Source organism: Periplaneta americana, chromosome 2 (assembly GCF_040183065.1).
Source record: "Periplaneta americana isolate PAMFEO1 chromosome 2, P.americana_PAMFEO1_priV1, whole genome shotgun sequence".
NCBI classification, from domain to species: domain Eukaryota; kingdom Metazoa; phylum Arthropoda; class Insecta; order Blattodea; family Blattidae; genus Periplaneta; species Periplaneta americana.
Window position 1 is genome coordinate 14,416,174 of NC_091118.1, and position 12,096 is coordinate 14,428,269.

A 12,096-nucleotide genomic window follows, 5' to 3' on the forward strand; every position below is an offset into this window, starting at 1 on the left:
ATTACCGGCTGTTCTTTATGGTTGTGAAATTTGGACTCTCACTTTGAGAGAGGAACATAGATTAAGGGTGTTTGAGAATAAGTTGCTTAGGAAAATATTTGGGGCTAAGAGGGATGAAGTTACAGGAGAATGGAGAAAGTTACACAACACACAACTGCACGCATTGTATTCTTCACCTGACATAATTAGGAACATTAAATCCAGACGTTTGATATGGGCAGGGCATGTAGCACGTATGGGCTTATCAAGAAATGCATATAGAGTTAGTTGGAAGGCCGGAGGGAAAAAGACCTTTGGGGAGGCCTAGACGTAGATAGGAGGATAATATTAAAATGGATTTGAGGAAGGTGAGATATGATGATAGAGACTGGATTGATGTTGCTCAGGATAGGGACCGATGGCGGGCTTATGTGAGGGCGGCAATGAACCTCCGGGTTCCTTAAAAGCCAGTAAGTAAGTAATTAACAATATACCGAGCTAAGATGTTGGGCGTCTGGCCGCGAAACCAGGTGGCCCGGGTTCGATTCCCGGTCGGGGAAAGTTACCTGGTTGAGGTTTTTTTCCGGGGATTTCCCTCAACCCAATATGAGCAAATGCTGGGTAACTTTCGGTGTTGGACCCCGGACTCATTTCACCGGCATTATCACCTTCATCCCATTCAGACGCTAAATAACCTGAGATGTTGTTACAGCGTCGTAAAACAACCTACCAAAAAAAAGATGCTATTTTTTTATTTTATGCTATTTTATTTTATTTATAATAGCTTTAACTGCAAGGCCATATTGCGACTCTGTTATAAATGGTACGTTGAATTTCCATTTTCCTGACTTTTACTTGCTAGTCCGCAAACTTGGGTTGCCATCTAGCGGCCATATCTGAGACATGTCCACCGTTTGGCCTTGCAGAACGTACCTGTACCCTTGGAGTGAAAGTGGGAACCAATATGACATTTGCCTTACGTTAAAAATAAATAAATATATATATATATATATATACTTAATATTTTAGGAGAAAAATTCGCTCCGGCGCCGGGGATCGAACACGGGTCCTTGGTTCTATTTACCAAGCGGTCTGACCACTGAGCTACGCCGAATTCAATCCACAGCACCGGATCGAATTCTCCTCCTTCGATGTTCGATCCGGTGCTGTGGATTGAATTCGGCGTAGCTCAGTGGTCAGAGCGCTTGGTACGTAGAACGGAGGACCCGGGTTCGATCCCCGGCGCCGGAGCGAATTTTTCTCCTAAAATATTAAGTGTCAATATTACAGATAGATTCTGTAGGACAAATTAATATCTAAACATATTTATCTTCAGTGGAAACAACTATAACTTGTCGTTCTACAAAGGAATTTTACAATGTTATATTTGTTCGGATCAAATTTCTACACATTTAAAGGAAAAAACTAAAATTCTTTCAATCATTTATTATCATAATACATTGCTCTCTTAAATTGACTGAGCATATTGGGAACTAAATCAACGGCTTTCCCAAAACACGCTATGAAATGTTTCATATAAAACAATTTTTATTTAGTAAAGGAAGCAAAAATGAGCAAAATTGTATAAACTTTGTTTGAAATACAGTGGAAGCTCTTTAGTTCGACAGAAATAAAGTTCGACATCCTATAATTCGACTGCTTACGTAGGAGAATTAGACACACCCCAATACGGGCACTAAGAAATGGGTTTGCCATTTGAATGGGAATTGGTCCTGTGTCTTGTAGTGATACTTTTGTTAAAGAAAAACAGAATATTTTATTAAATAGGACATCTATATTGATCACTAATTTTAAATTAATGAACTTCTCTTTTTCTATTTGAGAATTGTGCCGTTTGTGAGACGGAACTGTCGGAACCCACTGTGGTACTAGAAGCGCATACACAAGGCTCGGGCCGGGCAGGAAATGCAAGTACAGTACTGTATTCCTTGATGGATAACCAATAAGAATTTGTATTCATTTCACCTGCCACACCCACTGTCTTTATTGGACTGAAATTTCAATTCTGTTCAGTCGAACTTAGGAGAGTCCACTGTATCTCAAAGAATAACCCCCAGAAATTAACATTACTTACCGTTTACCCTGTACAAGTAAGGCTTTTTTTATTGCTACAGTATTGCAGACAATATATTATTTAAGTTCTGTATAACGACATTAATAAGATTCTGGTAACATTTGTTGTAATCGATTTGAAGGTTCTTAATGCGTGGTTTTATTGGTTGCAATGCGCAGGCTGCCAACGCATGCCGCTTCTGGCCCACTGGACGAGGCATCTACCACAACGACGCCAAGACGTTCCTGGTCTGGTGCAATGAGGAGGATCACTTGCGAATCATCTCTATGCAGATGGGCGGCGACCTGGGACAGGTGCGTTGAACAGCCCGAGTTGAAACTGTAATGTAACAATGATTTACTCCACATGTCAGACCAAAAGAATTCTAATCAAATTTGGACTACTATTATTATGTTTTAATTTTTATTTTAATAATTTCACTTCTCTGTACTTCTGGCAGTGTATTTATTTTATTTTACACCTCTCAACTTCACACTTTCCACAACCCTTTCTGTGTAAGTTCTTCGTAATTGAAGACACTTCCTAGAATAAAAGTGTAACCAACAAATCTATAATTTTCGTTCCGGGAGAAAGGAAAATAATTTTAGAGCCGTATATCCTTAAGCCTATATTTACTATTTGACTAATCAAGAATAAAAATTTATTTAGCTGTTGAATGCAATAATTTATTGTTATAAATAAATCCTTCAAACTTACTTTTTCCTCCTAAGTCACATATTTCATTAATTTGATGTTACATCCTTTTATCGGGTAGGTCTTCAATTATATTATAGAGTTTTTACGTTGATGTGATTTAAAATTGACATGGTGTCAAGCCTCTATACCTAAGGCAACACAAAATATGACGAACGAATTAATGTCCTTGTGTGCGGTTTTAGAACCCACATTCCCGAATTCCTTGTGGGTGATGGACATCACAGTCCATAACTGCACAATGCACGGTTACTAATCGAACATCCATGGCGTCTTTCGGGAAATTAAGTGAATGTTCCTTTCATTCTGGAATGTCCGATATAATTAAATACAGAAAAAGTTAATAAAATTACAAATATTCGCAACAATCCATACCCACAAAGCTTAATTAGTACACCATTAAAATTACTGATCCTGAAATTGAACATAGCTTTTGGGTAATCACAAATTAACTAAAGATATTAACATTTTAACTAAAAATGCTAGAATTATAAAATTCATTTCAGTTGAACTTTGATGAAAAATAAAACAAAAACCTTAAAATTATGTATTATCTGTTACGTACAGCCTCTGAAATAATTGACGTCGCACAGATATTTTGCAAGTCTCAGAAAGGAGGCACTGCGCATGATCAGAGGACGAACGACCAGGTTCAAAAGCGAACCACTAATTGGGATAATATAATATTCGTTCTGCTTCATTTTATGTCGTCCCTAAGTAGCTAGAACAAGTGCCGGGGCGGGGAGGAGGGGAAATTAGCTTAAAGAAGTAGTACCACTAAGAGTAGCGTCATCAATTGTTTCTAAGACTGTACAATATATAGTTCAATAATGCCTCTGTATACTGTACGTTATTGAAATTAATAATTATAAAAATTATAAAACAGTTATATTACCGGTTGTTCTGTATGGTTGTGAAACTTGGACTCTCACTTTGAGAGAGGAACATAGGTTAAGGGTGTTTGAGAATAAGGTGCTTAGGAAAATATCTGGGGCTAAGAGGGATGAAGTTACAGGAGAATGGAGAAAGTTACACAACACAGAACTGCACGCATTGTATTCTTCACCTGACATAATTAGGAACATTAAATCCAGACGTTTGAGATGGGCAGGGCATGTAGCACGTATGGGCGAATCCAGAAATGCATATAGAGTGTTAGTTGAGAGGCCGGAGGGAAGAAGATCTTTGGGGAGGCCGAGACGTAGATGGGAGGATAATATTAACATTAATTTGAGAGAGGTGGGATATGATGATAGAGACTGGATTAATCTTACTCATGATAGGGACTGATGGCGGGCTTATGTGAGGGCGGCAATGAACCTCCGGGTTCCTTAAAAGCCATTTGTAAGTAAGTAATAGTAATGACATAAATGTCCTGGTAATTTCGGTAGCAATTTGTGAAGTAATAAAAAATATCTTTAAAAAAATGTCTGCTTAAATGTTATGTGATAGTAGTTACAGTAAAATAAACTGTGTAATGTATCTGAATATTATTGCAAAACTCTTAAAAGTATAAGAAAGTGTGTACAATGTCTGTCAGATTCATCATGACATTGGTGAAGTGTGTATATAAAGGGTTTGCTGGCGTGGCTTGTTGCAGGTGTACCGCCGTCTGGTGACGGCTGTGAATGACATCGAGAAGCGCATCCCCTTCTCGCACGACGACCGTCTGGGCTTCCTCACCTTCTGCCCCACCAACCTGGGCACCACCGTGCGTGCGTCTGTGCACATCAAGGTGCCCAAGCTGGCTGCCGACAAGGCCAAGCTGGAGGAGGTTGCTGGCAAGTACAACCTGCAGGTCAGTGCCTTTTCTCTACTCCAAATCTGATATTTTAATGCTCACAAGGTGGCAACATTGCGGGGTAATTATTTCCTTTAAGAACTTCACAAACTCCCGCCAAGGTTTGCTACTCCTTGAATATTATTTAAAACGCGCACAATGTGGCAACACTGCGGAGCAATGATTTAAGGCAACATGCTGCTGAGTTTTTGTAATTTATAAAACTTTCTCAAATTGTTATGTTTAAAAAATATGCCCAGAAAAAAGTTTTTGGCATCTTTGTAATTATTTACAAATAATTATATTTTTTAGTAAACATTTATTTGGGCCTCACATAAAGATAAAAATCAATTTCCTACAATTTTAAAATGAAGGTAAGACTCCCTATAATGAAACGGTGCATGGCTTTTTTTTTCATGGTCATTATACATTTTTATTAAAAAAAAAAATTACTTTGAATATTTGATTCTTTTAGCTTTTCGACTTCACTGCCAGACATAAAAAAAATCACAGCATTCGTAACAATAATCTTAAATGTACGGAGATGGATTACGTTTATATTAATTATTGGATTATTATTTGGAATTTTATTATGAAATTGGATTTAATTGTAATTTGGTGAATTTCATGCACAGACATGTAATTCAGCAGATACCTTCTTTCTAGAAAGTTAAAAAGTAAGAATTCTGATCTGCTGTAAAATCACTTTAAAGTTTATACTATGCATTCTGAATATAGCAACCACTTACACGGGAAAAACTGAATTTCTAGCGTAGAATAAAGAAATCTTTACACAGTGAAGTCTTCACTGCAGTATTCTTCAAGAAACTGTAGATTTTATGACACTGTATTTAAAAGTGAAGAAAATGACCAAGCCACCGGCATGGCTCAGTCAGTTAAGGCGCTTGCCTCCCGGTCTGAAGTTGCACTCGGGTGCGGGTTCGATCCCCGCTTGGGCTGATTACCTGGTTGGGTTTTTTCCGAGGTGTTCCCTAACCGTAAGGCGAATGCTAGGTAATCTTTGGCGAATCTTCATCTCGCTAAATAACCTAGTAGTTGATACAGCGTCGTTAAATAACCAACTAAAAAAAATTACCAAAATTGACCAACAATCAGTAGGTCGTCCCTTTACTTTAAGAACTTTACAAACGCCCTCCTAATTATTTTATTTCGTTCTTGTCAGAGACCAATATGATACCACATATCAGGGTATCAGTCAAGTGGGTAGAAGATTGCAAAGAAACTGATCTTCTCTCTGGATTGCGATATGATCCCAGACTAGGATTTCTTTAAGTTCACTGTAAATTTTTTCTTTTCTTTTTTGTCGTCTTTTATTTCCTTCTTTGATATTACAATCCAAAGTTCTCTCGATAAGTCTATTATCTGAAGTAGTTTTGAAATTTTTTCTTTTGCGTCTTTCCCAATTTAATAAGCTATTGAGTCCACACCTGTGGAGTAACGGTTAGCGCGTCTGGCGGCGAAACCAGGTGCCCCGAGTTCGATTCCCGGCCGAGGCAAGTTACCTGGTTGAGGTTTTTCCGGGGTTTCCCTCAACCGAATATGAGCAGAAATCCAACTTCAGATATCACAAAATGAATTATCTCAATTTATGAAAATTTGTGACTTGATCCATTTTAACTCTGAACGCCTCATACAGGGATGGGCATCGTGCCTCACTTGTGAAATAATGCCTCACTGACCTTCACAGAGCTTATCGCTCCGAGTGACATCACCTTCACAGTCCCCGTCCCTCCCTCTAGGCGTGGGCAGGTTCTATATCAGTTTCATAAGCAATATCAGTGGTGGCATAGTGGCATTATCAAAGCAGTGTGTACGCGTTAGAAAACGATTATTTCATGAGAAATGGGAGGAAGAGTTTTTTGCTGTTTAGAAGGGGAGAACATACGATGTATTTATGCTCGAAAATCCTATTAGGCATTAATAAATTTAATATACAACGACATTACTCCTTATGTCATAAATAACGTGCTGAATTAGAAGGTAAGACAAATTAAATGTTATTTTTCGTACTATTCCGAAGAAAATTTATGATCTTAACATTTGCATAGTATACTAAATACGACATTATACCTTAAACACGCTGCATTAAAAGGTAGCCTACGAGGAATTAAATGTTGTTTGTAAGTATTATTTCCAAAAGAAATTTATAAAAAAAAAATATCAAATGTGCGTAGAAAACGAAATATGATTTTCTGAAATTATTTTAGGTCGAGAACGTGCAAATCTATTAAGTAATCTTGATAAACGCCAGAATATTAAAAAAAAACAAACTTAGACAACATGATGGAATATTATTGGCTAGTTAACGAAATTTCTCGCCTGTGATTTAAATCAATTCAAAGATGGAGGAATAGCAAAGAGGTTTATGATTAAAGCTGCCGAATTAATTTGCCAAATTGAATAAAAGTTTTCGAGAGTCTCACGTTAACCAAGCGCTTTCCTAATAATCCGCCACTGACCGCCTTAGCGATTACGATAAGGTGACGGAGGTCACAGCAGTTTATATTTCCCATCCTACTCTGCAGTCTCCTCTCCTAGTAAACAAACTATTTCAAATAGAGTGCCTCACGTAACCGAAAATTCTGCCCATGTATGGCCTCATATATTCATTTTAGTGAATTATTGTATCGTGGAATTTTTTTTCTCAAAATTTGGGCCCCAACATTTATTTTTTGAAAAAGTAATCTCGAATTTAAATTTGTGCAGCAATGATATTTCTACATACTGTCACAAATAATGAGAGCTATGTATTAATTAGTAAAAAAAATCCAATTTAATGAACCTTTCCCCACAACTGTTACGTTAGCTGAAGGGCACGTGTGTTGCAGGTCCGTGGCACCCGTGGCGAGCACACAGAGGCCGAGGGCGGTGTCTACGACATCTCCAACAAGCGGCGCATGGGCCTGACAGAGTACGACGCCGTCAAGGAGATGAACGACGGCATCGCCGAGCTGATCAAGCTGGAGAGCTCGCTCTAAACTGTGGACCAACCACTCTCTAATATACTACTATACTATTCACTATAAGGCTGTCCCTTGAGTCAAGGGGGGTCACGGATACGAGAATTCATAACCATTCTGCAACCCATATCCTCTTGACGATTACTGTTTCTCTTCTTCATTTACCTATCTATATCTTTGATGCCCATTATTAAGTTAATGCCAGTATTGATTTCAAGAACGGATAAGAAAATGTGTATTGTATAAGCTGAAACTCAAAACCAATCGAGGACTAGCACACAAAGTGCGAAGATAATGCTCTAATCAGTATTGTGTAAAAAAAATCATTGTAATGTTTAACTTATGAGCAGCTGTGAGTCTTTTTTATACAGTTGGTTTATCATCTTAATACTAAAAAAAAATTACACTTAATTGGTAACCACATAAAATATACTCGGAGGGAATTTTTCCCCCACCCCAACAATGGAGATGGTTTAACTGTGGCAGCAACAATTAGAATGACTGAAGGGAATGGATGGTATGTCTTAATCTGTTACTTTTCCGCATCTTTCATTTCCATTTATTATATTTTTCCTTCGTGAAGGAGGAATCATTCTTGAAACGTCTTTGTCTGTTGCAAACATCTGATCTTTTAATTGCTAGTTTTAAAGGATGTGGGGCGCGAGATGTGTTGAAAATGTAGACAGCAATAGTTTAAAAGAAAAATAAATAAATAAATTCAGAAATCATCAAAGAGATTTCGCTGTTGCTTATGTTTAGAAGGGAGCTAGGAGGTTGCGATGGCTGCAGACACATTTCCGTCTGTTCTAGTCATAGCGATCGAGTATTCTATGTTCTTAATAGCACAGCAGCCCGTAAGGTAAAGCGTAGCTGAAGTTGTGTACCAAATAGTTCCTCTCGCTTGGATTGGGTTACCATTGCCGTCTTCTGGGCTGTCGCTACCACACAATGCAAGCTGCCATGTCGTGGGTGTAGTGATGAGTATAACTGTGGCTTCACGTCACTTAAAAACCACCTTCGCTCCCTTTTACAGTTCAGTTTTAATGCATACACGTACACAATACATAATTTGGGAAGCTTTTTTTTTTCTTCTTTATTTTTTGAAGGTTTATAAAAATATAAACACACCCGCATAAGGTGGGGTATATCTGTTCAGCTATCTTCATGCTTCTAGTCCTTTATTGTGAAAGATTATTATATGATTTATTATTTTTTTTGCCATTTCATCGAACAGAAACTTGAGATTATCATGAAAGACATGAGACTATCATAAATGCACAAAAAAAAAGAGTACCATTCCCAAAGTATGAAGCAGTTATCAGTTCCACTGTTTGAATAAACGAGGCGAATAAAATTAATAAAAAGACGTTAACATATCATGTTGTTTTTTATCTAGTTCTAGTGGAAATATCACGAAACTGTAACAAACTGAAAAATTAAAACTATGTTCGTGAAGGACTAAAAAGAATTTCAATATTGACTCCAATGTATTTCTTTAAATTCGATCAATTGGACGGAGTTACGCAATAGGAGTCCAAGCGCGTTAGAATGTAACGAAGAAAATTATTTTCATACAACCTGTTACAGTTTGGTGGTGTACAAGAAAGCCTTTACAATACCGAGCCTTCAATCCTCTTATTTCACTCCTGTGTAGCTTGTTAAAATGTCTTGTCTACAGGGTTGCCAGATTTTCTTATCAGAAATCGAGGACATGTGTTGATACTGCATACCACAGTCTAGTATATACAGTCACGAAGCTCATTACGTAGTAAATATACATCCATAGATAGTTGCTAACCACTAGGATCGCTACTATCACCTCATTACAGACAATACGAAATAGTACCTGCACAGTCTGTTGTTTTAAGTACCCCCATAAACTCCAACTTCGTGACTGTATATACTAGGCTGTGGTTTATCTTGAATTGACTACAATTTTAATTAATTACAATTCCAAAGCATCTAATTTTATATATTTTAACTAAGGGTCGTATTCATTAACTAGACTGTGGACGAAGACTTCCCAAAGTCTACTTTCATAATAAAGTTTAACTTTGTTGAAAGCCCTATTCATAGACATTATTTCTGAGAATTTTATTTTGACTTTGATAAGTCTTGATTTGACGATTTTGTTCCAATTTTGGCAATCACAATCATGGCTTCTAAACGAATTAAATTAATGAATAGCTGAAGTAGAGTAGACATTGCCACAATCAAAGCCATCTTTTGAGTGTAAAATCAGTGAAACAATTGAACATCGGCAGACGTTAAGCGATTGTTCTTGTAATGTTAAGATTGATAGTAATCTAATATATTTGTTTACATTTTGACTGAGCGTGAATGCCGTTGCGAATGATTTTGCGCCCAACACATACCAATACATAACAGAGTAACGGACGACTGCTGTATCGAACAAAGTAAATGACAGTTTATTATTTTTCCACAAAGTTACTCAAAAACCAAATTTCTTTCTCGTACAACCATGACAGTTACAGAAAAAGACATTATTTGACTTTTTTCTTCGAGTATCTATGCTTTACCATCAGTATTTTTTTGGCAGTTTATATAGTGTACACCCTGTGTTTTGCGTAGGACGTCATGTTTAGTCAACTGTCCGTAGACAGGTCTGAACTTCACAAGTGATACCAAGAAGGTACCACTTACGAGGAAACTAAGCTAGGAGATAATGGGGTAGGGTAGCCAGTTCGTTTCCCCCCTCCATTGCACACCACCGACTAGCTACATATTTCACTAGTCAGACTTCAGATGCATACAAACAATTCGTAGCTTTTCCGGAATACTGTTGCAACGGAAAGAAAACCTGTTTTGTACAGGAGAGCGTATTTTAATTTTTCCAAAACATCATTTGCTTCCCGTTAATAGCGATTCATCTGCCACCTAGCGGCAATTGGTATAACTTAGGAGATACAGCACTATTCCACATAAAAAATCTATTGTTTTTGGAGCAATTCACATGAAAATCTCAATTTTCATTTTTTTTTTAGTTACAACAGTATTCCGGAAAAGCGATGAATTGTTTTTCCTCTGCCATATATCGTCAAGTGAGATGTACTGCCTGATAGTAGATATACAGTAGTGGCAAAAAAACCGGACCGACGGAATAATCAAAAGTCCCCGAAATGAGCCACTGCGCATGACACAAGATAGCGAGTAATCTATTGAAATTGTTGTAGTTTCGACTGCTGACGTAGCCTATTTCGAAAGCCATTAGAAAATAAGCTGGTAAAATTTATGTTCTGGAAATAATAAGTTAATTAAGTAGTAAAATATCGCTGCAATCGAAAAGTATTGGGAATAAATTTGAATAAGGAACAAAAAAAAGTTTCCTTCCCAGGCAGGATTCGAACCACGAAAGTCTTAGTTGCCAGTCTATCGTGCTCTGGAGTTAAGGCTCTGAAATCAGCAACAAGATTCGGTCCGGTTTTTTTTTTTTTTTTTTTTTTTTTTTTTTTTTTTTTTTTTTTTTTGCCATTACTGTGCATATCAGCCAGAACCTCGACCAGAGAATGGACATTATATTGGATGATAAATAAGTAAATTTTATTTTGAACGAAAATAAATTTATTAGACAGTCTGAGAAAAAACAAGTTTGTGATAGTTGAAATACTAATATAAATTTTACAAATAACTTTCGATAGATTTTTTACACAATGTCTCGTATACAACAATTTCCAAGAGTTCTGGCAACAGAAGGATCAAACATAAGCCTTGGCAGTTCTAGCCGCAGTTTCTTTCTGGCGCTGGCGCTGTTGAAGCCGTTGAACTCTCTGTGTTACTGATTTTGGGCTTGCTCGATTCCTTTTGACCTGCCCATGCTTCCTGTTGAGATTTTCGAGTGGTATTGGATGGCATCTGAAAAATATACAAAATTATTTAATTTCACAATAATAATGTTGTTTAGTCAACAGTCCGAAGACAGGTCTGAACCCCACAAGTGACACGAATAAGGCATCACTTATGAGGCAACTAAAGTAGTAGGGTGGCCATTTCATTTTCCTCTCCATTGCATACATCGCTGAAGAGTAACATATTCCACTAGTCAGACTTCAGATGCATACAAAGAATATTGTTCTTCCTCTGACATATTGCCAAGTGAGATGTATTGCCTGATAATAGAATGAAGTAAATTCGTGTTTCACTAGGTAGATCTCTTTGAGTGTTTTACAGCGACACCAAACATGAATATGTTACGTCAACCGAATGCCGAGATAAACTGAGTGAAATGTTCCGTGCGGCTGAAAAAGGAATCATTTTTAGGCGTTGCCCAGGGGAAAGAGATGCGCGCTCCTCACTATATAGTAACATTACAGTATCATCGTTGTAAGTCTATTACTTTAAAAATTATAGTGGTTTTTTTCTGTACTATTATTTGCATATAGCTCTAAATTCATAGGCGTCGAAAAGAATATATTTACTTATTTTTACTTATTATTTAATCATTTTATAAGTACGGTAATGAAGAATTAGATGCAATACAGTTCGTAATCCATCACCTGCTATACAACGATTACAAATTGGACGGAGTTACGCAATAAGAGTCCAAGCGC

The 12,096-nt window shown here is 37.2% G+C and overlaps 1 protein-coding gene across 6 annotated transcripts in view; it reads left to right on the forward strand.

Annotated features, from left to right (window-relative positions):
* Positions 1–8,904, forward strand: part of LOC138713786 (arginine kinase) — a 436,319-nt gene extending 427,415 nt beyond the window's left edge. For all 6 annotated transcript variants that reach the window (XM_069846207.1, XM_069846216.1, XM_069846233.1 and 3 more), the window contains 3 exons: positions 2,233–2,367; positions 4,368–4,565; positions 7,397–8,904. In XM_069846207.1, coding sequence (XP_069702308.1) covers positions 2,233–2,367; positions 4,368–4,565; positions 7,397–7,546 — 483 coding nt within the window. In that variant the 3' untranslated portion in view covers positions 7,547–8,904. The remainder of the gene's footprint in view (positions 1–2,232; positions 2,368–4,367; positions 4,566–7,396) is intronic.
* Positions 8,905–12,096: the final 3,192 nt, after the last annotated feature.